Consider the following 26,125-nt stretch of genomic DNA (forward strand, 5'->3'; position numbering starts at 1 on the left):
TTCTTAAAAGACCGGCAACGCACTCGCGAGCCCTCTGGCATTGAGAGTGTCCGTGGACGGCGGTATCACTTAACATCTGGTGAACCTCCTGCCCGTTTGCCCCCTGTTCTATAAAAAAAATAGAAAGTCACAACCAGGGATCGAATTGACGACCTCAGAAATGAGATTCGCTCGCTGAAGCTAGACTCCTCAGTTTGCTACTCTAATCTTTCGATATTATATACCCTGGTTATATATAATATAAAGCATAGACTGCAGAGAACTAACCCATTATCCATTAATAAGGCGCAAGGGGACATGGTTTCCGAATTTCTAATAGACATTAAGTCTATTGATATAAGGTTTCGTATTTCCATTAATATTTAAAATAAGTACCTCCTTTTAAACCTTTACTTTATTAAAAACAATTTAAAAACCCTCAGACCTTCTTTAGACGATACTTAAGTTTTTACAAAGGTACAACCCTATTGAGGATTATTAATGTCTAAGAGGTATAGAACCGACTTGTAAACAAACTATTAGGTCACTGGCGATCGATTCTCTGTTCAAAGCATTAGCTTAATTGATAGTAGATTAATTATGTGTTGCATATATCATGCCTATTACGAAAAGACACATTATTCAGGGAAAATAAATCAGTTTAATTCCGCTCTTTGCAAAAGTACTGTCTCTTTTCATTACAGTATTCCCCAATTTGACGAAAAGAGACAAAAGAATGCGCTGAATAATTTAGTTTTGAAGAATGAGGATAATAAGGAGGATCGCCAATAGATTTTACTTCATATGTAGCAATTAGTATATATATTATTAGTATAAATAGGTATATAGCATATAATGCTACCACTTATACAAAAAATAACATTATTTAACGTAAGAAAATAAAAATCTTTTTAAAAATGTTTTCTTTTGCCTTATTCTACGTTTGTAAAAAAAACGACACTAACAATAGAAAATACTAAAATGTTGTAGCTATCTTCGGGGTGTCAGTTTTGAGTGACGGTGTGCGCGGGATCCTAAAATTTACTCTCATCATTTTCCCTAACGCGCCAAAAGAATTATAACTTCAAAAATATATGTTCACAACAGAAACCTTTATATTGTGCTCACAGTGGTTTTTTTCCGGGAATTCGAATCTCTGACATACACCGCTTTTATTCTTAGAAAGGAATAATGCAAATACATAAATCAATGCCGCTACAAATTATTTCGGTCTGCGCCTCAGATTTCTGAATCTGTTACTTCAATTTAATAGGCAAGTAGGTGATCAGCCCTGTCCTATCTCGTTATCAACTTGTTGGGTCAGTCATTTCGGTTTCCTCACTATGTATTCGCCGTTCGAGGGAATGTTAAATGCGCACATAGAAAGAAAGTCCATTGGTGCACAGCCGGTGATCGAACCTACCACCTCAGGTATGAGATTCGCACGCTAAAGCCACACCGGCCTCATTATTTACAATACAACTCATAAGAAACATTTAAGTATTACGAGCTGCCCACTGAAGTATTTTCGAACCAATTTCACGCAACGTCATTCAAGAAAAGAGCGCACCAAAGATTAAAAGACAACGCTCTTGCGTTGTCTATGGCTATATAGTGTCTATGGCTTTTTCATCTAACATCTGATGAGCCTCCGGTCTGTTCTACACCTAATCTATAAAATTGTGACTGATACACGATGAGTTTAATCAATGTTTAGCCATGTTTTAAAGTGTTGAGAAATGTATCGCGTTTATTCCCGACTTTTGTCTCAAGCGGTCTGCAAATAAAAATTAAGTTAATTTTCAATATTTAATGCTATGCAATATTAATTTTATATGTTGCCGGGTCTGTGTATATTTACAATTGTTTAAAAATAATTTTAAAAATCTGTATTATGTACATTTACATAAATATATAAAGACTACTAAGTATCTATAAGTAGCCAGACAGATCACGGATGATTGCAAGAAATTATTATTATTTTTTATTCTTTATTCTTTATTAGACACAATATACAAGAAGGTTTCGGTAAAGTAGAGTGCACTGGCCCCCACACTAGGATTCCCTGTGTTTTATTATTAGTATACACAATTTTTAAATTTTCCGACGTTTCGCGGATCACCGTGACCACGCACGCAAGCTGTAAAGCACTTATTAATGTAAAGCAATTATAAATTTATAATACATAAGAAAAAGTGTTTTCTTTAAGTGTGTAAAAGTTATGTTAGTAAAAAACAAATTAAATGACATATTAAGCACTCAGTTGTATTCATATGATCGATATTAATTCCTATTAATTATTATAAAAAAGGCATAGTCACACGCACTTAGTCATAATTTAAATTCCCAGTTTAAATTTTTTTTAAACATTTCAACAACATGGTATTATTTTAAATCATTGGTTAATTTACAAATAAAACATTACTGTAATAACCTAATCCCGAGTGAAAGACATTTCTTGTTGAATGTATTATCTCGCTTTCAAATCGGATTAAATGAAACGTTATGTAAAGGATTAACAATATATCTTTACATATACATGAATATTAGAAAAAATTTTTGGATACGCACAAAGCTTCCGTTTCCGCTGTTTGTTCTCTATTTAAAAACCACCTACCTGTTCACTCCTTTCCCATATCAAGCACACACACAAACCACTGTCACTCAACTTTACGTAATTATAACGGACGCTCAAAACGCAACCTTTCCTCGGGAAAGCTGCCGCGGCACTGGTAGAAGGATAATAAGGCTCGTACGGGAATACGAAAACTATACGGTAAAGCGATAAGCGAGATATTAAAATAAATCATATTTTGATTTAAATATTTTAATTGAAAAAAACAACAAACATCTATTTATTATTAATTATTTACTGTTTTTTAATTTTTTGTTTTGTTTTGAAATTTCTTGCGTCAGTTATAAACACGTCATTTTTTTAAATATATAAGTTAAAATATTTTTTTATAGAACAAACAAACGGACACGAACCTGATGCTAAGTACAACCCCCATGGACAATCTCTTTTCTCTGGTTCGCTCTTTTCTTGAAGGACCCTAAGCAGAATTGGTTCGGAAATACTTCAGCTGGTTTATTGCCAGTTCTTCTCTTCCGTTCTACGCCCTTGATTTGAGAACTAAAGCAGTAAATGTAAATTCACAATTAATTTAATTTTTGGACGTTCATAAGTGTACTTGTTTACCTATATGAATAAAGATATTTTTGTTTTGTTTTGTTCTACATAGTGGTAGTAAATATATATAACCTGATATAATTAAAAAACTAATAGTCATTTTCACGCATTAACAATTGACACTATAACAAGTGATGAAGCCCTAAGCTTCCTTATCTGTTTGGCAGATACAAATTGTTTTACTGTGAAATAAAACCCAGTACCATATTATATATTGTCTATTGACGGAGGCAAAGAAGTCTTTAATACGAATAGCCAACAATTTTATCTACACAAAACTCAATCCCTCTTTTGTATTTAAGTGCCGAACGTGGCAAGTTTGTCGCTATGAGAATAGATTTGTGTGTAAATTGGCCAATGTAGACAAAATGTATATACTCATACACAAAGTTCGATTTCATTCTGTTGAATAACCTTGGAGTCAGTTTCATTACATTAGAAAGTATCGTGAAACGTTATTCTCAAGAAAAAATTGTTCGGTTAGAACAATTACAAAAAGAAATTCAAAAATAAAAAAATATTATGCTTAACGTGTAAGAAGAGAAGAAAAGAAAAGAAAAGAAAAGAAAAGAAAAGAAAAGCACCATCCCTGGCGTCACCTGTACCGTCATCCATGTGTCTGTTTAAATCTTTTATTAGGAGCATAGAAATAAATATGGAAGTTTTGAGTGTACAACATATATAAAGACACTTTTAAATGTCATCTACTTAAAGACTTCTTAACGAAATCCTGCACAATTGTGATTTTTGTAATACATACATATTATATTACTGTTCTTTTGTTTTGAATTTCAATTGTGATTCATGAGTTAGATTAAAAAAAACAATGGTGCTATGGTGGTGTGATGGTCTCTTTAGGTCTTGGCCTCAGATTTCTGAATCTATTTCATGATCATTTTTAAATCTAATAGGCAAGTAGGTGATCAGCCAGTGCCTGACACACGTCGTCGACTTTTTGGATCTAAGATATTTTGGTTTCCTCACGATGTTTTCCTTCACCGTTCGAGCAAATGTTAAATGCACACATAGAAACAAAGTCCATTGGTGCACAGCCGGGGATCGAACCTACGACCGACGATATGAGAGTCGCACGCTGAAGCCACTAGGCCAACACTGCTCTGAGTTAGATTTTAGTTTGTATTAATATTGGTATTTGTACAGCTTTTCATTATAATTTATTTAGGTTAATTTCTTGCACTTGTTATTTCTTACTAAGATTACCGGGAATAGATCGATTGTTTTCGAGAATGCCTCCCGTTCGTTATTTTTTTTTTTGGTACTGTAACGAGGTTTTTAATAAATAAAATTAATTCTGTACATTCCAATTTTGATCATCCCCACAAAAGTTATTTTATATGAGTTAAAATTGCTTCATAATGATAACATAACACTCAGTCTTACAATCCTTATTATCTTAGACAATATGGTACTTCGAGTATATAATTCTAAAATAATACATCTGTTGGTTTAACTGTAATGACTTCAAGTTACACGTTCTAATTTTAGCTCTGCCCATTCTACTTTAGACAATCCTTGAGTAACCTTTTAAGTTTTCCTTTTTTCGTTACTTTTAAAGTCAATAAAGGCGTATTAATATTTTTAGACTAATTAACATGTAAATTAAGTGGTATAATCTAATATTAGCACAATCAAAATTTTTTTTCAATATGGCGGATTGTACATTGTCATATTCCATACCAAAGTCAGCCAAAAGGGGACCGTTATGTCAACATCCAATACGTAATTGAATGGCTGACGAACAAACCTACGTTATTGACAATAATTTCTGTAACTCTTACCTCCACACTTTAATTATTATTACTTTATTATACTGATATATTATAATACTATTATAATACTTAATTAACTGCAAGTATGTATAACATTATAATACTTTCCTTGGCTTACGCACGTACTACAAATTTATATACAATTTTCTTCAACGCAAATAAACGGATATGAAGTTACCGTTGTAGGTACATGGATTGTATTTAATCTAAGTTATGTTTTAATGTTTTGTGTGCTTTTCAGCAATGGCGCTCATATGTGTTTGTTTTGTTCTAAGGAAATCGAACGTGTGTCTGATAGTTCCTTTACTATTTTACAAACAGTTATTTGTGCTTCTATTTAGTACCAAATACGTCAACGAAGCGCTTCATACGATTTCCATACAACACCTATAGTTACTTTTCTATTATGAAATCTAAACTTGTTCGTATTAAGGCATCAGGTGAAAGAAATACTTACTAAACGTTAGAACATAAGTAATAAAATGACTAACAATAAAGTTAAAATGCGTAAATCGAATCTATTATGTAGGGACGTAAATCTGTTTGTCTGTCATTCTATTACGCCGGCCTAATGAGATTTTCCCTGTCTGAATCAGTTTTATTATCCGATACAGAATTTTCTCTAATACTTCATGCATCAGTTATGAGATAAATTTATTAGTTATTGAGCCGTACTCCGTGACTCCCGTGGCATATAAGACTAAAAAGTTATTATACTAAAAGTAACCTGCTTATCGTGCACCACACGCTAATATATGTTTTCTTAATAAATATTTATTATATAATGTTTGTTTATTAATTTTGTCTACTTAAAAACAAAATCAACTTATATTAATCTCTCAGGCTTCTCAAACATGATACAAATATACCTATGCATTTCTTTATTATTTATATATATATACTAGCCGGCCCCGCCCGCTTCGCTGGTCGAATTTTCAAAGGAAATAAAGTAAATTTTATTCATTTTTTTTGCTTTTTTTGTTAATTTTTTTTTTTTAATTACAATATTTTTCAAAGAAGAGTCAAATTCACTTAAATAAAATTTATTGATATAATAAATTATTATTTAAGAAACTGAAAACTCGAAATTCAAACGGCGAGTAATTTTGACCGACATCAAAGCTCTGACCATACTGGCAGACCGCGCGAACCATCAGCACCTTCAAAAAGTAAAATAAAAAATTATTATATTAAGTTCCAGGCGGAACACAGTGACATGAGAAACCACAGAGAAAACTCACGCCAGTACAATCGGTGATAGGCAAATTTTCATTAATCACTAAAATTCTTCCTACCAAATTTGGAATTTATAGGAGCTATAGTTTAAAAACGGGAATTGTTCATTGTTAACGCCCCCGCAATCCCCATGGGGGGATGAATTTCTTAAAATCTGTTTTTAGTTGACCTCTACATAACGAAAGTAATATTCCTACCAAGTTTCACATTTCTAAGTCCTATAGTTCCCGAGATTTCGTGTTGAGTAACTATAGAAATTGGAATTCTTAGCTGAATGTAAAAGAACATTATCAGTTTAGTAAACTCCGTTGCCATGGAAACAAAAAAATCAAGAGAAAACGCTTGCAATTAACGGGATAAATGTTCATAAAAGTAAAACAGTAATAAAAAAATGAAGAAACGTTAGAATTCGAAAAATAAATAGCCATAAACCATCTAGGAAAAATAGTGGTAGTTTCACGTCGATACGATCAGTGGTTTAGGCGTGATTGAGCCTCAAACGAAGACCATTTTCATTATATATATATATAGATTATATAATGTTTGTTTATTAATTTTGTCTACTTAAAAACAAAATCAACTTATATTAATCTCTCAGGCTTCTCAAACATGATACAAATATATGCATTTCTTTATTATTTATATATATATATATATATATATATATATATATATATAAATAATAAAAACATAATTATAAGCGGAATTGGTTACTGCTGGTGGAGTAAAGTTCGTGAGCTGCACTCAGACAGCAGGACATGCCTCCGGGATCTGAAATACTTCAGGCGCATGTTTTCTTCAATGTGAAATTTGCATTCTATATTTTATTATATATTTAAGCTATAGGAGACAAAGATAATAAATAAAAAAATATAAAACACAAGAACATAGTAGTGCGTGAAGATTTGTGATTGAGGAATGAAAATATAAAATTATACAGCGCCTCAACACTCCCACGTTATAGCTCCTTACAACTTAGTGCGTCTTAAAATTCGAAACTTTTTAATATAGCCTGTGGCCCTGGCGTCTTATTGTTCTTTAATCTATGATACAATAGATGCCGCGACTGTACGATTCAGCGTCTCGTGCTTTCTCACGGCTTAGCGATTTGTGATTATCGTATATGAAATCCAATACATTAGTTGATGGAAGTGTGAAGGAAAAAAGAACGTCTATATAAAAGGTATATTGTAACACGCCCGAATGTAATTAATGATTCAAATAAATAAGTCAATGTAAATATGGAGTCATGACTAAAGTGACCATTTATTCTTTGACGGGAAAGTGGTTTAATTTAGGTATAAAAAATCTTTATTAAAGTTATTTATATCGAGAATAAGTTAGTTGGCTTAAACGTAACGTAAGACAAAATATACCCAAATCGTTAAGTAAGTAGATCAAACATTAAAGTAAGTTGATTAAACATTATGATAATAACGAGAATGAGATGCAGATTAACAAATGTGATTATCTCTTTATTATATTACTAACGCATTAAACCTTATTTTTCTATCCGAACGAGCCACACGCGTCCTAGTATTTTCCGTCTCGTAATTCAATTCAAGAGAGACTCTAGTAATAATTGCATTTGCTGGCGTTCAGATGAAATTACGTGACGTCATTTCATTCTTAGCCGACTTCAGAAGTTTTTTGTATAGATGACCATCAGTATCATTAATTATCTATTATTATTCTTTAAACATATATATAATAAAAGGGTTGGAGCGTTTTCTATATTACATTACTTCAAGATGAGTATAGAAGAATATTATTTTAAATAACAAGCAAACGGGAAGGATGCTCATCTGATGCTAAGTGACACCGCGTGACGCGCATTGAGTGTCCAACGCCAGAGCGCTCGCGAATGCGTTGCCGGCCTTTTAAGAATGGGTTCGTTTCATCTCTTAAAGGGCCCTAAGTCGTTTGGCTCGGAAATACTTCAGTGGACAGCTGGTTCCACAGTGGTAGTGTGCGGCAAAATCTGCTTTGAAAAACGCTCAATAATTGTTGACCGACCGATGATGAAACTCAGTTGCAGGTATTAATCCGAACAACTCCTTTGTAGACTAACACTCTCCATGGTAGGAGATGCAGAGAAGACAATATATTTTACACCTTAAAATATAGCAGTCTGTTGAAAAATAATAAATAAAAACTTCAAATATGTTCGAAAGATTCATTTATTAAAAGAATTACAGTTTAGTCTTATAAAACTAAATTATGATTTTAGAGTGAAGAAGTCGCAATTCAGTTGTACTTAAGTTTTTGACTTTTTCGTGGGTCGCGACATAAAAATAGTTGAAAAACGATGCCTTAAAATATGAAATATGAAGAAAAAACTTATACTTATGCTTTACTTTATGTTCAGCTAATTTTTAATTTATAATATGTATGAAGCATTTAAAAATTAATGGTGCACTTGCGGTCTTGCATCTTCCGCTGTGATGCCTGTAAAATAATATTTTTATAATGCAAATAAATTAATTATTTAGAAGAAATACATTTTTAAATACTACGATATATTTATTAACTAAATATATCATGGACATTAACACCCCATAAAAACGATGTGTTTTATATGTATATTTTTACCTAATTCATGCGTGATAGAGGAGGCACGCTAACCTACGCGAAATTCAATTCAACTAATCTAATCTAAATTCTAAGTAAATCTTAGCTCAATATAAGCAAGCTTGTCATCAAAATCATGTGAGATGCCTAATTTGTCTTCCATTATAATATTTCAAAGCTACACTTTTCGCTACAAATTGTCTACGGATTATAAAATAAATAGAATGAAAAATCGAATGTCAATTTTCAAATATAACACATAGCACTTAGCAGGCAGATGATTATTGACTGATGACTTATGACAGTAGTTACTAACTTACCAAATGCCTATATTATTGTAATATTGTTGTTGTTTTTGATCAGCAAAATCAAAATTATATTAATAATAATTTAATAAGTTTTAAGAATGATCAGTAAAGACTTATGTTGTCATTCAATATTTATGATGTCTCGTAGTACAAGTAAATAGTTTTATTCAAGCGACTCTACGATGTATCTTTAAAAGTATGTTATGTCAGAGGTCACAGGCTTACAGCCTTATTCAAAGCATACATTCACTGACCTTAGTAAGTTTACATTTTTTATCAGCCAGTTATCAACTCTGTTTTGTATTTAGTATACACAATGTCTGCTCGTCAAAATCTTTGTTTGAGTATCGGTCTTTTTCTTTGTTTCACATTGTGTCTCTTTAGTGTTTTAATAATTTTGGACCGCCCAGTGAATCAATACCAGTTAGAAAAGGTAATAATTTTAAGCAGACACAACTTAAGAACACCTTTGTCTAAGGACCTAGATAAAATTACTCCTCTTAGTTGGCCGAAATGGAAGGAAGAACCTGGATATTTGACAGAAAAAGGTTTTGTCTTAGAAGGTTATATGGGTTCATTTTTTAAATACTGGCTGAATAGCTATGACCTTTTACTGAATAGTTGCCCGAAAAAAGATGAATTTTATGTCTACAGTAATAATATGCAAAGAACTCTTATGTCTTCTAAAGCGTTCATAACAAAAGCATTTCCTGGTTGTGAGATAACAATACACCAGAGTGCAAAAAAATATGATCCAGTATTTAGTCCCTTTATACATAATAACACAGATAATTTTAGAAATATAGCAATAGAAGAAATGGATTCTGTATTAGAATCTTTAAATTTAAAATCTGCATACAATTTTATGGAAAACATTCTTGATTATCAAGCATCTGAACTATGTAAAATGAATAAAAAATGTGATATGATCACAGAAAAAAACTTGATTAATATTACAGTAGGAAAAAAACCATCTATAATGGGCCCAATAAAATTGTGTAACATGGCAATAGATGCATTTTTCATGGAGTATTATGGTGGCCTACCAATAGATGATATTGCTTGGGGTAAGTTAAGTGATATGACAGATTGGAATCAAATCTTACCCCTGACATATGGTTATCATAATGTCACTTTTAACACAACTCATGTTGCCAAAGATATTGCCAAACCTCTTTTGAAATACCTCTCTAATTTATTCATTCAAAATTACCCAACAGTCACACTCTTAATGGGACATGATGCAAACATAAATGTACTGTTAAATGCAATGGAATTCAAGCCTTTTATATTGAAAAATGAATTTGTGCCTACCCCTATTGGTGGTAAATTAGTGTTTCAAAAGTGGAAAGACTTAAATAGTAAAAAGTTTTTGCTCAAAATAGACTATGTATACCAGTCCATTGAACAAATTAGAAAAGGTACAGTTTTATCAAAAAACAATCCACCTATGTTTCAATTATTGGAATTGAAAAACTGCAAGGCAAATGATGACGGATTTTGTGATTGGAATGAATTTTTGAACTTTTTACATAAAATTGTTTTGTTTTAATTTTTCTAGTCAAATTTTATACACTATGTACTTGTATTAAGAAAAAATGATTATATAATATATTATTGGATTTTACCACTTGTTTTTTTTAGACTACACTAAACAGTAATTCAGCTTTCAGAATATTATTATTCTTCTTCAAGTGCTTCATTTTTCATTAATTACTGGAGGTTGGCCGTCAGTTTCCTGAAACGCGTCTCGTCCTGCGCCGGATGCAGAAGGAGCAGAAAGTAACGGGAAACCTAATAATATATATAATGGGATAAATATTAATAGTGATCAATTTTTTTGTGTGCGCGAGAGCATTGGTGGACGGTTTAGATTTACAATACCTAACTGTTTTGTTTAGTTTAGACGAGTGTGCAGGACACTGTCGCGTCTGCATTTGCAAGTAATCTATAAAATGGAACAGATTATACCATGAATATAAACGTTGACAGAAGAATGTCAAAATTCCTGTTGCATTTTAAGTAACTTCGTGGAAATGATCTAAATTCTAGTGTTGAATCAAAATTTTCGTATTGTAAAAGACATTTAAAGTCATGTCTTTAAAGTGCCCCTCGACTTTACCTATAGTGCTCGATGCTCATAAACAATGGGTAACAACTATTCATGACGCTCAGACGCTGCTTGAAAATGATATGGACTTACAGGTCTATTAAACATTTCCCCTTTTTTAACTCAGGCACAAACCAATAATAACAATTCTTCTTTATATAATATACACTTTTTAACTCGTCATATATTTTAAGTCAAAGTTAACAGAAACCTTTTGAGAATTAAAATTAACCCCGCCATAGTGAGTAATTCTCAAACCTTTCATTCTTGAGTACGTTATCGATAGATAAATCTATACTCTATAGGTATGTTGTGAAGGTAATTTTTACCTTTCAACGTAGACCAAGCATTACTTTGCAAAATATAATTGTTTAGGAAAAGGCTGCAAAGGGCCTTTGGCTGAAGGAGCGTCGCGTGCCACCAGAAGTCTTAGGAACCATGTATTCTGAATACTGCAGTCTAATTAACCGAATGTATGACGCATATCTTAATAGCACACATCTACAGAGAGCGCCCTACATAAAACCTTTGATAAGTGTTTTTATGAAACGGTAAGTACTAATTTGTCTAACACCACGAAAAAAATAATTAGATTAATTAAAATATAGATTTCATTGAGTGTCAATTGATGTCATTGGACAATCGTAGGAAAGTAATTGATGTATCGTTTGCATTTTATCTATTAAATAATTTCGTAATAATCCTTTAGATACAGATCCCGGACAAATCTCCTTTCCCGCGCAGAAGCGATTTTTGCTGAGCGATGGCAAGTTTTTATTTATAAAAAAAACAGTGCCGAATAACTAAAATTATTCTATTCCACATGTTAATGGATAAATATAGTCTGCATGTCAGTTAACCCCTAAGGACTACGTCGAATGAACCTGATCATTTCCTACTTAGAAAAGTAAATGATTTCAAACTGCGATTCAAATTTATTAACAAAACTATACTATAAATATTCTATAAACTAAAGTTATATTCGTTAAATATACATTTCATGAGGTTTTAAGCAATCATGCATGTAATCATGTTATGCATTATATTATACAATGATTAAAATGCATATTTGTCTACGTTTCAGTATGTACGAGTTACGTAATGAATTAGTACATTTAATAGTGAATGATTATATTTACGTTGATGATGGCTTAATACAGACCAGAAGAACTCCATTCGATATTCAGGTATTTTTCCGTACAATATACATACACATCTAAATTTTCTTTACAAATTTAAACCACAAAGTAAATTTTTTATTGTGTGAAAAATAAAATCATGTTTACATTCGTTATATATATTTATATAATTATAGAAAATTTAAAGAAAAGGCGCGTAAATTGAAAGAACAATGACAATAATATAGGTACCACATGTTTACATCACAAATTATGTATAATCTAAGAATACCTTGATATGTTCTGTAATCTGTACCTATACCCTTTTTCTTTTGCTTTTTCACGCGTTAAATAATTAAAAAAAGTAACTAAAAAAATCACGAGCAATATTATTACATATATTATTGAAAGAGATGCAAATAGTTATTAAATTATTATTAAAGATATCGTGTTATTCAAAAGACACTTAGAAACTATTATACGTATATTTTTCAGATAATAATACCATATCACTTACCTTTGGAATGCAGAGACGACTCTATGGAACACCTCTTGCAAAAGATGTGGGCTGATTCCATTTCAAGGAAAAATGCTCCACCACCTAAGGTATAGGCCGAGACATTAGGGTATTAATAGTTTTGTTAATAAAGCACAATAATTTAAATGTCTGGGAGTCTGTTCTTAGGTAACTCAGGGTGACCTGCTTGTTCTTAGCTGTAAACTGCTATTTCTTAATACATCAGAATAAAAGCTACTAAAAAATAAAATAAAAAGCTATTCAAAGCTTAATATGTTCGATAGTGGGTTGATAACGCCATCGGGTACCCAATCCGCCTTGTAAACCAAATAAGTACATAAAATTATACCTACGAGTATTGCTATAAAATTAAAAAAAAAACAAATAATTATTAGGCGAATAGGTATTTTTAAATAGTAACAACTAAAATGTGTTTTTTTTTTGTAAGTTGGTTTATTTTTTTATAAGTTCTTATATAGTTTATGTTTACTTAGATAGATAGTTACTTATACTGTAGAAAATGCATTATATATGATACTTTTGGATTTTGCGCATAGTCTTGACTGAGATTCTTACCCAAGCAACGACGTATAAAAAAACTTCTTTGGTTGTCTATGGTTTTTTTTAGAAAATCGAATCGAAAAATGTATTCGATGATGACATCGGTTTTCCCGCGCCTGCACACCAATTCGTATCGGAGCAACAATTTGTTAAAGGTATAACCAAATTTCTAAATCGAATTCACCATCTGCATTATTATAACATCATGTATTTTTTTTACTTTTATTCATCAAGTCTTGGTCAATCTTTAGTATGACAGGTTTATAATAAAATATGCAGGATAATGGCTGGATCCATATTATGCCGTTGAGTTCGGTCTGGTAAAATATTTTAATTCGAATAATTAATTAGTCGAATCAAAATTTGTGTATAATTTTAATTAGAATACAACTTAACTAAATTAATTCGATCGAACTTATATAGCGTGGATCCAGCCTCTTATTGATATTTCAGAGATCAGCGAACACACGATATATTCAGATGCATATCTACAGGCTATTGTAATACAACGCCAAGAAAGATTTCGGTTAGCAATTTGTTAATTTATATTCTTCTTCATATTATCTGATGTTCGCTAATATGAAAGTTATCAGTCTCACTTTTTATTACTTTATAAGCAAAGCTCGTGGTATTGAAAAGTCTACTAGTCAGACTATAGATATATTTTTGTTATCATAAACACGCTGACATTCAGATACATTTGTATTTTGATTGATTTATGAACTCAATAAAAATCCCATTAAATCTAGATTTTTATCCATCCAAAAGAAATAAAAATGTTTTTAACAATTATTTATTTATTATTATTTTATAAGTATAAATACACTCCTTTCCTTTCTTTTTGCGACTGAGGGGCAAACTAGCTGCTGAGGTCTCAGGCAGAACGGCCAGCGCTGTGGAAGATTCTGGTCCTCAGCATAATACTGAGGCCAGGGCCAATTACAGGCACAGCGCACACAAATTACACATTCAATAAAAACACGTGTACTTTTTGTTTTTAGTCACAAAAATATATTATATCATCATAGTTCTTCTTCGTGGACAGAATAATAGAACTAATGAGCGAATGATGTGTAAAATGAAACGAATTTGCCGCTAAGGGGTTCCTTAGAAGGGTTTTGTAATCAGATATTATGTAAAATATCATATTGGCTACCAAAAATAGGGTTAAAGGATCTTCATACGTAGTAAATAGATTAATTATTGTTTCAACACAAGAATTGTTGTTATTAAGATTTTTTAGAGCATTATAGATTAAAGAAAGGAATTTATAATGATTTCAGACAATTCTTCAACGAGGACTTTAAAGCTAAGTGCAGAAGGAAGAGATTGTATTTCGCCGAGAATGTAAGAGAAGCACCTTTATATTTAAGAACACAAGCAGCTATTTTGATTCAGAAGGTTTACAGGTAGACGCCCAGCTAAAATACTAAGGATAAGATTTCAGTCGATCTGTGTTATTTCTAATGAATATTGAATTTTATTTATACTCATATTTTTCATTCATACATTTCATAAGTGTTGACATTAAAAATTCTCCACCGAAAGGGGTTGCCCCCTTTGTAATCTCGGACATGTCAAAAATGATATCTGTCAGAATTCTACGGAAATAAAATGCAGACTATAGTTCTCTCAATATCCATAGTTCTGATGTGATGAATATGGGTTAAGAAGTTGTTGTTTTAGGAGATATATGCAAGTAAAGAGAAAGCGTGTGCTGGATACAAAGAGAGATGTGTTATTGGGTCTTATACCAGATCCTTTCAGAAAGGGACTAAATTATGAAGATGAAAATAATAAGGTACATACAATTTTCTTTGGCTAACTGGATTTCTTCACAGCACACAGCCATAATGCGTCATTAATGATGATCTAATACTATAAAGACGTAATGTTAATGTCTCTAGGGGATAATACAGATTACAGTGTAAGCTCTATATAACCATAATGAAGAGACTGTGTTTTTTTATAGTCTTATAGAGACGATTCGTTAAATGGATAGAAGAAAAAGAAACGTTAGTAGTTATGTACAATTAAAGAATCTTTGAATGTTTTGTTTGACGTCGTTTGCTGAACCAGTATTTTTTTATTGTTTTACTTATTTTATTCATATGGTATATTGACGCATGCTGTTAATAAAAGAAGTATTTTTCCAATAACTAAGCTGCTGCCAGAGCTTCTTTAATGCCGGGCGGAGGCTCCGGCTCATCCGTCTCATCTTCTTCATCTCCTTGTTCTGGATCCTCTGTGTTTCTCACTGAATCCAAAGTATATTTGTAATACTAATTAGTAGGAGTCATGGATTATCTATACGATAACGTAGTCTACTAGTGCAAGCAATCCCAATGTGTAAACAAAAGAAAGTTCGTATGCATGATGCCAACAGTCGAGTTTATTGCTCGGGCTTGGATAATACAGTGACAAAAGGACGTATACAGCTGCGCAGTTTTTACTTATTCTATCAACCTAAAAAATACTTATTTACTCCATTGTTATATATTATTAATACTGGGTGTAATGCTATGTAGAGTGTATCATCGTATAAAAGACAAGCTAAACCAACCAGAGCCAGTTGATTTCGACGTTTTAGAGTGTTGACTGTGGGGAGCGAACGACTGATTAAAAAAAATCTAACTATAAGAAAGTCATTATTTCTAAGCGGCTATATATTTTGTAAGCTGCATGGTCGCTAGTTTTAAATATGTATAGATTCTATTTGAGTTCTTAAAGTATTACCTTTTCATTCGTCGTTCCAAAACTGAGCGTTTTTTGAGGTAGTTATTGCTGCGCACCACCACTACGAAGAATCGGCTGCCCACTGAAGTATTTCCGAACCAATTCGACTTAAGGTCCTTCAAGAAAAGAGGATACCAATTCTCAAAAGGCCGGCAACGCACTTCCGAGCCCTGTGGGCATTAGATAAGCCTGTTTTTCCCCTGTTAAAAAAGTTATTACATGCGTCAAAGAATTTTGGCAAACAAATAAAAAAAATATTCAAGAAATTCACAATTTCCAGATGTATTTAAGAAAGAGAAACATACGCTCGAAGCTGATGGAGACATATAAAACTGCATATGAAAAGGAGAATACAAGACTTGTGGTCTATAAAAAGGATGACCAAATCGATGATATAACAGACCATGTCAGGACTTGGTTTAAAGAATGGTAGGAGATTCGTACTGTCTGATGAGTGAGTAGAAAAATTAGGGATAAAAGTATTTTTTTTAAATTCTATGACCAGGATTGCTTCTGAAAGCGGAAAATTGCGAGGAAGTAGTCCTCATATTTATTTAAATTAGTTTTAATGGAAATTCTAGAAGTAGGAGCCGTTGAGCCGTCAGCAGATTAACTGCAATTTAAACCTTTTTTAATTTAAAGGGGGGGGGGGGGCCTTTATCCTGACAGCAAAAATAAGCAAAGCTCAAAATTAATAGTATATGAACGTTATTATTTTTTTGTAGGACCCTCAAAAATGTACTTTTTTTAATGTGTGGGTAATATGTATAAAAAAGTAAATAATTACTACTGATCTAATCACCAAATAAGCAGATCAAACACTTCTCCTATAGGGGAATGCTGTGTTATACATAGTGCTTCAACGACCCGTAAGAAGAAGATGTTGATGAAGAATCAGTGACAGAAAATGCCTGGCTCAATGGATATCACTATTTCAGGTTTTATGGATATGGTTTCTTCCCAGAGTATCCTTACGAAATTGAAGGTGGTACAGTAATGGTGATACGTGGACAGTACCCAACGATTCAAGAGAAGAAAGAAGATGATGAACGATATCTAGCGAGTATGAAAGGGAAGACAAAAGAGATGGTAAGAACACAATTAATAAATATCAAATTTAGTTTCTATACTTATTTAATTTATTTACCAAACTTTCCCAACACTCGGAACACTGATACATTCGTAAGTATATAAGAAAAAATAAAATACAAGATTTATTGTGACCAACACTTTGACAACATAACAAACACAAAAAAAAAACCCCGATATACTATTGATATCCATATATTAGATAAAATTAAAATTTTTGTGCAGATGCAATGATGTTGTATATTCATTATCTCCATACTTTTTATAGTTAAAAGCTGAAGCCAAGCAAGCGAAATTAGATGCCATACAAAAAGAGTTGGCGGCTAAAGAGCAGAAGAAAAGAGAAGCAGAGCAGCTGTTTCGTCTACGCTGTAACCCTCTCTCAGACCCTGGCTACCAACCACAGACATCCCAAGTTATGGGGGACATTGTAGAGGTAAACTTTTTAAACCAATTCGTTTTTATTAAACGTAGACTGAAGACTTCCCATTTCTGGATCAGCAATCTGGTTGATTGGTTCGCAAGTGTATATTGGATCATAAATTCGGAGGATAATTGAAAGACATGGAGTTTATTTATTTTATTTATTTTCACATTAAGGTACAAAAACAGAAAACAGACTGACTACATACATAAAATTATTACATACTAAACAACATTTAAGAATCTGACTTCCAGTTATATCTGTACACAGCATTTACACTAAATATCAACTAAACAACATACACATATCAAACCGAATGACAAAAAAATAAAAAATAAAGGAAAAAATATATATATACATACACACACACACATGTATATACATATACATTAATCAATTAAATTAGTAATTAAGGTTACAAGTATTTACTATGAACTATCTTTTTAAATTTACAAATATTATTGTGAATTAGCTATTCAAAGGGGGAACGCTGCTAGTATCTTCGGAACCTTGCCTAAAGGGACTCCTTTTAATAATATTTTTTAATAATTAAATTTTAAGGTTAGTTATTAGATATATTTTTAGTTTGTATATTTTGTACATTTTATTACAAAAATGTGTATGTTTGTATGCTATAGTAACTTTAAGCTATAATTATACTAAATTGTGAAAAATATCAACCTCAGCACACACAGCATTATAATATTTGCACATTCTTACGAGCGGAGCATTCTGGGAAACATTGTTATCAGTCATAGGTATAACAAATAATTCCTGGATGCGCACAGAACGCGTCGGCACCTTGATCTCCAGCCTCTCCAAAAGGCAGGTGTCAGATGAGCCATTTGCTATTTTATGCAAAGTGCACAGGTCGCTCACCCACCTCCTCCTTTCAAGACTAACCATTTGAAAGTGGGCAAGACGCTGGTCATATTGGTTTATTTTTCGCCTAAGACCATACTTATAGCACAATGCTCTGACAAACCGCCTTTGTATAGCCTCCAATCTATCTATATGAGTTTGGTATATCGGGGTCCATACCGCCGAACAATACTCAACTATGGTTCTCACGAGAGAGCTGTATAAGATAATCAAGGAGTCGGCTCGCCTGAATGGTTTAGCAGTTCTAAGGATAAACGATAGCATCCGGTTAGCTCTACTACATATATCATTGTAATGAGGTCTAAAAGACATAGCAGAGTCAAATAGCACTCCCAAGTCACGAATCACCTCAACTCTATCAACTAGAATACCCTTAACATTATATTTATAAAGTTTTCATCGCACCAAGCAGAGATAGTATTAATATCCAATTGTAAGGTCTCACAATCTCTTTCATCGGATATACGTCTGAAGACTTTAATGTCATCTGCATATGCCAAACATTCACTGCTTATTTATTAGTTGATCCTCATTTGAACCAGTCTTCACGATTAGATTATATTAGCTACAAGCAACAAAAATAAAATGCTAAGTATTTTTTAAGTTTTACATAAAAAAAGAGCAGTGTTGGCCTAGTGGCTTCAGCATGCGACTCTCATCCCTGAGTTCGTAAGTTCGATCCTCGGCTGTGCACCAATGGCATTTCTTTCAATGTGCGCATTTAACATTTGCTCGAACGGTGAAGGAAAACATCGTGAGGAAACCGACATGTCTTAGACCCAAAAAGTCGAAGACGTGTGTCAGGCACCGGAGACTGACCACCTACTTGCCTATTAGATTTAAAAAATTATCATGAAACAGATTAAAAAATCTGAGGCCAAGACCTAAATAGCGCATTTGATTTATTTATTTTCAAATTATTTATTGACAGGTTCTTCAGAAATATCAAGCTGCTTGGTCCATATATGACGAGTTCCCTCCTAACGAATATCCTGAAGCTTTCTTCGGTTATATGCAAAAGATACTAACAGAGGATATAATGGGTCAAATACATTTAGACTGCAGAAAGTACGTGGACGAGCTAATGAGGTAAGTCAGGTAGAGTAAACATAACTTTAAAATGAATGAAAATTAAAATTTACCCTAAATAGTTTACGTGGTTGGTAACTTAAAATGTAAACTGGCAACCCTTAACCCATAAATTGAATCTACCCTCAAAATATTATGATTTTTATCTGTTTGTACGTATTATTAAGTTTTTATTTAATCACCTTTGTACGATGATGTATCAAAATACAATCTTTGATTTTCTTATTTTGTGATCACGTCAAGAGTTATTTTTTTTTACACATATCACACACACATTGTCTATGCTTGAAAATAAAATGTATTTTCAAGGGTTCCTACAAGAAATTAATACGTTTTCGTACTATTATTTTTGAGTACTTACTTTTTCTGACGGTAGTGGGGGATAAATTGCAGTAAATATGCTTACGTAGTATTTGAACAGCTCCACATGGGGGCAATTTAATTGTTAAAGGGGCAATCGAAATCTGCTAGATATAACATAACGTGAAGACTTGAGGCTGAAAATAAATATAAAATCTCTGTATGTAATTACATCCGTGTTAAATATTATAACAGTTCTATAAACCTTATTATAAAAATAAATACAGGTTAGATCTGAAGTTACTGATAAAGGCACACCAAAAAATGTACAAATCTGTCGGTTGGAAGTTTCCAAAAATGCCCACAAGGAAGAAACCGAAGGCGCCACCAGTGCCAAAACCGTTGAAAATCAACGATGATCTTTTAGAAAGGTTTCATGTACGTACCATTTCGAACTGTGTTGGTCATATTTCCATCAACACGTGTATATATTATAGTGTATATGAATGAAAAATAATTCAAAATCTTCATTAAACTACAACCTCTTCGCCACTGATGCAAATAGGGAATTATATTCAGATTCTCCCCTACATAAAGATTGCCACGAACCTAAAGATTGCCACGAACCTAAATGTTGCCGCGAACCTAAAGATTGCCGCGAACCTAAAGATTGCCGCGAACCTAAAGATGGCTTGTGGCAATCTCTAGTGGAGCGGCCAAGGCACTCTCAAGGCAAAAGACATACCATTAAGTTTTACCAGTAATTTTGATAATCACTAACTAAAAACATAATTATTTTATTATCTTAACAGAAAATATTCGACCTTGGCCTTGTTTCGAAACCGACTAATAAAATAAAGGAAATAATTGGCGATTTGAATTATTACGCTTATGATGTTAACATACGGGATCCAAATGCCAAGTAAATATTTATAATATTTATTCTGTGGTTTGCGCTGTATTATTTTGTAGCGGGAGTTTTAAAATACTTGTTATATATGCTTGTCTCCCAAAAACTTTCAATAGTAAGAGGTAGTAACTACAATGGATTGAATACTATTTTATATGAAAAAAAAGTTATAGATTTTTCACAAATGTATCAGGTTTCAAAATCTTGTTGTACAGGGTCGGATTTTTGGGGCTTTCGAGGCATACAGGGCCTCCACCACATAACAAAAGTGCCTTCACAAAAGATGCTTCGGAAAAAATAGTTTTATATTCCCGCTAGTAAACAACGTGTCTTTTTATATATTTGTATACGTTTGTTTAATACTCAAAGAATTTTCTTGGTTTTATCAGAATTTTTTGGAAAATTCGGCCGAATTTTTATAATTTTATTTGAAAAATAAATTTGGGGCCACTCCCTCCTTCCTCCTTTGTTGCCCCAAAGTCTTCAGTCCTCTAAATCTGGCCCTGTTTTCATGTACAGAAAGTACTGAGATCTTATCTTTTATGTTCGGAAATTTCGATTTAAAATAATTAGTACGTAATTAAGTTTGATACAAACTTTGTAGTGTATAAATTGTTCGATAGTTTTATAAAAAAAAAACATTAGTATTACATATTTTTAGATTTCCCCCACCAGCATACGGTGATATACGTAGACGGCTAACATTATCGTGTGTTTACGGTTCTGGAATCGAACCAGGAGCGACTCGAAATAAAGCTGTAATGCTATTGGGACCACAACGTAATGGAAAGTCATTTTTGGTAGATACAGTTTGTGGCGAACTAAGTAAGTGAATATTTCATAGATATTGTTTATAACTACTAAGGCATACGCACATTCGATTCGCTACATTTACATTTTCGTGTTGGATGATCCTGATAAACACAACAAATTTAGTAATATATAGGATATTGAAGAACTTGTAAGTATTGCGAATACGATGTTATATATCTTTGTGGTTAAATTCTCAAAAATAATAAAAGCCCGTTTTATTTCCAATCTTTACCAAAGATAATAATATACAGCTTAGATTTGATATATACATTTGATACTCTGTGTCCTATATCCAGCTTTTTTCAAATGTCCCTATCTATGGCTTCCTATCTCCATTCGCTTACTGCTTACGCTTTTATTTCATCTATCTTTTTTTGGGGCCTAGATAGGACCAAGCATAAGAAAACTGTGCATATTATCCATTAAATGCTGTGAATACTTGGGGATGATGTGGATGTAGTGACTAAGACCGTAGAACAGATTAAATTATAATTGTCTATACGTTTCTTTAGACGCAGTAAAAATTGATATAACACCGGAGGCATTTAGTGCGCACGTTGACAGACCGGCAAAGGCTTTGACAGAAGTGTTTTTGGCGGCAAAAGTTTTTCAACCGACTGTCATCTATATGAGGAATATTGAGCGGGTCTTTTGTAAAAAGGTAATTTTACTTTTATTTTCTTAAGATATTGAGATGAAATAAATAGCACTACTATTATTATTGTCACAGGTGGCACCGGAAGACAAATACCTACAAGCAAAAGCGATGGCAGGTCCGCTTAGTAAATTAATCAAACAAATGATACCTAATGACAAAATTATATTTATTGGTGAGTTAAAGCGAAAAAGATGTGGGAGAATTTCTTTTCAGCTCTTCTCAGCCGGAAAATGCATTTGATTTGGGAACTGGTACTAAATGAAAATTTAAATCTTCTAATTTTTTTCATAAGTTCATAAATGTACATAATCACCGATTTGATTGATAAATTTTGATTTGAAATTGGATTCGTGGTAATGGTTATTTATTTCAATCACTATTAAGCTGTTGAAAGCTTGCATAAATATTCCAAGCTATGTTTTAACACCGCTAACTTAGTGCTGCCATTAAAATTTATATTGATAGATCATCGTACACACCTGCGCAGGTGTAACATCGAAGCGATACCGACTCTTTAAATTTTGATATGAGGCGGCGTAGCGGAAAATTATGATGCATACATCTCAACCACAATGTTATGTTATGTGATTGTTTCAGCTACATGCTCTAGCCCTTTGATCGCACAAACAAAACCCATGGTGTCTCTATTTGACGAAATTATTTTAGTACCTAGAACGGACTATAACAGCCTACGGACATTTTTCTACGACCGATTACAAATGTTAGTATTTAGTTTTAATGCAGGATAATAAATTTGAGTAGTATATAATCTAATAATTAAAGGTAATTTCAAAATACAAAGTGGCAACACTGGTCGTGGAATAATTATCGGATAAACACACACACAGGGACTTGATAGTCATTTTTGAAACGAAACAAAATAGTCCATAATTAATTTAAAGTAGGTACTTAACTGTAAAAGATAGAGTTATAACTGTTTTTTTTTATAATAAGGATATACGTATGTTTCATTCATAATACATTATCATGCGCCTCGTAAAAATCGTCATCAGGCAAACGTTAGAACGTTATTTGTTGAATAAAGTAACCAAATAAAAACTAGTCCAAATAAACGTGAAGAAAAGTTTTGACATCTGTCAACTGTCATCTTTCTGAAATCGTATAGCGCCATATAAGCAGCTCTCAACTGGATGTGCAGAAAAAGCTTCTTGCTAAACGTTCACTTAGAATTATTGAACTTGAAGTACACCCAAACATTGTTACATTACCCTTTTTATATCTCAAAACTTTATTGGAAATATGTATTTACATCGAAATCTTAATTTAGTAGACTTCATACCACGTTTGTTTGTAGAATAGAAAACATCCACAGACTATAGAAACAACGATCCGCAATAACAAAGGAGTTATATATTTGAAGAAATGAACGTAAATGGTTTTAAAATAGTTTTTATACAGGATTCATAGTATGCCTCGTGACTACTGCGTGCAGGCGTTGGCTCAAGTGTTACAAGGATATGGGTTCGGGGTCATAGTTGAAGTTTATAATAAAGTACTAACTGCTGAGAGAATCGTAAGGTAACCTGATTTTTGGTACCGTGGAAAAGTTTGGTTTTAGGAGAAAAAAATAACTTCTCCTTTTGCTCTTTCATGAGAAATGTTACTTAAGAAAACTCATTTATAGAAAACACTTTTTCACCTGGTCACAGTGACCACGCACGCTATAAAGCATGCGAAACGAAGGGAAAAATTTAAAATTATGTAAAATAAGTTCTATAGTTATAATATAGCTTCAATCCGTTGAAAAAGTGTTTTCTTCAAATATGTAAAAGTTATCTTAGTAAAAGACAAATTTATTTATAATTATACGAAATTAGGTATATACAAAAACACCAATCGGGTTACATAGATTTAAATCAAATTGGATAGACTTATCACGTTAAAGTATGAAAAGCTGAAAGGTTATTTCGCAATTATTTAGTCTTTGTACTAGGTACCTACGTGATTATCACTCACATAAATAAGGTGAACTTATTAGAAGTAGATTATCTAAACTTCGAATCGACCTATCGACCTATCGATAAATTTATGAGTCCTTTTTTGAGCTTTTTATGAGCTTTCAACTCAACATATGAACTTTATTAGGTAATTTATAAATCTTATAGTATAAACCGCTGTTCTATTTCAGATTGAACATAACTCCACTTACACCCGCAGAATTCTTAGATCACATCTTTCAAATTGGATTAGAAGCTACGACTATGGAGGTGCTTTTTTCTTATATTTCGCATTTTGTTGTTTGTTGTTGTTGATTTACGCTAATACTTTCAAAGACAATTTTTACACAGATTCTAACACGAATTTTTAGGTTATTTTTAGTTAAAAGATACAACTTGATGGCTACGTATCTCAACTAAATGTATATAATTTGAATATTTTTAAAGGAATATCAAGAATTCGTTGATTTCTACATAGCAAACTCACCGTTATCCACCGAAAGGCCACAGTTTGAGAAAATCAATAGTATAAGAGCTGTGCTTTACGAGAAGTTGCTAAAGAAAACACAATCGTGAAACCTGTTCTTCATTAATTAAAATTAAATATATAATAGTTATTCTATAGCTATATACGTCTCAGCCTTAGAAATAATCAATTAGTTGATATATTTATAGTAAAACGCTATCAATTTACTTTTTGCATTCCAATTAATTCTACTTACGATTAAACATTAATTATACATAAAACTGTATTAAAATTGTTATCCTAAGTTTGTGCTATCATAATATGATAACACAGCGCACTTCACGATAGTTGACAAGCATACGTCAATATGTTTATTTTGACAGCTTTTCCATACAAAACATTATTTTATTAATTTCCACACATAAAAATTGTTTAGAAAACGATAACTACTCTTAATCCACGTTTTATAAGTGGAAAATATTAATAACTTAGTGGGCATGTAGGATTTGAGTTACATAATATTATAGTTCCTGCTAAAAAGTAATCGTGAAGTTCGTACTACGTACATCTCTCCAACTAAGACTTCTACTTTCTATGAAAACTGTTATCCTATATACGCAAGTCTTCTTGTTACAGTAAGATATAAGTTTAATAAATTAATTGTAAATAAAATGTGTTTTCAACATAATAGTAATTATTTAATTTAGGGTAAGAAGTTTCAGTATTAGCAATTTACTATGAAAGCTTTTCTGTAAATTAATCGAAGGGGAATCAAGGAAGTCCTTGCTTATATAAAATACTACTAGTAGCAATGTTCCGTTGTTTCACTCACATTGATACCGATCTCGTGGTAGTCTATCTAGTCTAGTCTATAAAATGGGCTGTTTAGTAAAAGATCGCGAGTATGGGACGGGGAATCCCCCACGACAGTGTCAGGCTCTTTTGCGGGAATCCCCGAATTCTACAGAGCTGAGCTAGTGCTATTAAAAAGAAATTTTTATGCTAGCGATTTTTTTTGTTTCAATAATAATATTAAGATTTAATATTTATGTAAATATTATGTTTTTGACCAGTTTATTTGTTTCCTTTTGATGTGTTTCTTTATTTTTTTGTAGTTTCCCTACCTTTTACTTGAAACTGGCGTACAGTTACTAACGTATCGTTTAACTATTGGGATATTGGGCGTTGACATATCGAATGACGTTCAGTTTCGCGGTCATTTGGATGGAAAGGCTAAGATAGCCTCTAAGAAGCTTGGTGTGCACAGCAAGGCGAGACAGTATTCTAATATTTTTGACGTGACATCACCAGTCACATCCTGCCAAGTCAAGATAAGCCATGTTGACCAACCAATGCATATATACACAAACATATGCCAGCCACTCAGAGGGGATAAATCTATTTTACGCAGCTAATAAAA

The 26,125-nt window shown here is 32.4% G+C and overlaps 3 protein-coding genes and 1 long non-coding RNA gene across 4 annotated transcripts in view; 3 read left to right on the forward strand and 1 right to left on the reverse strand.

The window, feature by feature from the left end:
* The window catches only part of LOC110995071 (synaptotagmin-7), a 249,537-nt gene extending 246,844 nt beyond the window's left edge, over positions 1-2,693 (reverse strand). The window contains exon 1 of the mRNA XM_045631353.1: positions 2,597-2,693. The gene's annotated coding sequence lies outside the window, so the exon portion shown is untranslated. The remainder of the gene's footprint in view (positions 1-2,596) is intronic.
* Positions 2,694-9,096: 6,403 nt separating this feature from the next.
* Positions 9,097-10,701, forward strand: LOC110995068 (glucose-1-phosphatase-like). The gene has a single exon (XM_022262040.2). The coding sequence runs from the start codon at positions 9,391-9,393 to the stop codon at positions 10,624-10,626; it is 1,236 nt and encodes a 411-aa protein (XP_022117732.2). The 5' UTR covers positions 9,097-9,390; the 3' UTR covers positions 10,627-10,701.
* An 870-nt stretch (positions 10,702-11,571) lies between these two features.
* On the forward strand, positions 11,572-12,902 carry LOC123689807. The gene is made up of 3 exons (XR_006750689.1): positions 11,572-11,735; positions 12,269-12,371; positions 12,798-12,902. It is a non-coding gene; the product is annotated as an uncharacterized LOC123689807 (long non-coding RNA).
* A 190-nt stretch (positions 12,903-13,092) lies between these two features.
* Positions 13,093-25,302, forward strand: LOC110995065 (IQ and AAA domain-containing protein 1-like). Its single transcript, XM_045631507.1, has 18 exons — positions 13,093-13,134; positions 13,448-13,535; positions 13,834-13,906; positions 14,664-14,789; positions 15,067-15,181; positions 16,397-16,545; positions 17,055-17,205; positions 17,474-17,641; positions 19,443-19,600; positions 20,188-20,338; positions 20,713-20,822; positions 21,472-21,635; positions 22,136-22,284; positions 22,354-22,453; positions 22,879-23,002; positions 23,701-23,820; positions 24,431-24,509; positions 24,687-25,302. The coding sequence occupies exons 1-18, from the start codon at positions 13,093-13,095 to the stop codon at positions 24,813-24,815; spliced, it is 2,196 nt and encodes a 731-aa protein (XP_045487463.1). The 3' UTR covers positions 24,816-25,302.
* Positions 25,303-26,125: the final 823 nt, after the last annotated feature.

Source organism: Pieris rapae, chromosome 15 (genome assembly GCF_905147795.1).
Source record: "Pieris rapae chromosome 15, ilPieRapa1.1, whole genome shotgun sequence".
In the NCBI taxonomy this organism is placed as follows: Eukaryota; Metazoa; Arthropoda; class Insecta; order Lepidoptera; family Pieridae; genus Pieris; species Pieris rapae.

Excerpts from the sequence above, each read along its gene's own strand:
- LOC110995068 (XM_022262040.2), top strand. The coding sequence starts at position 9,391 with ATGTCTGCTCGTCAAAATCTTTGTTTGAGTATCGGTCTTTTTCTTTGT.
- LOC110995065 (XM_045631507.1), top strand. The coding sequence starts at position 13,093 with ATGTTCGATAGTGGGTTGATAACGCCATCGGGTACCCAATCC. Across the intron at positions 21,636-22,135 it reads TACAGTTTGTGGCGAACTAA|ACGCAGTAAAAATTGATATA; the intron begins GTAAGTGAATAT and ends ACGTTTCTTTAG. Across the intron at positions 23,003-23,700 it reads TTCTACGACCGATTACAAAT|GATTCATAGTATGCCTCGTG; the intron begins GTTAGTATTTAG and ends GTTTTTATACAG.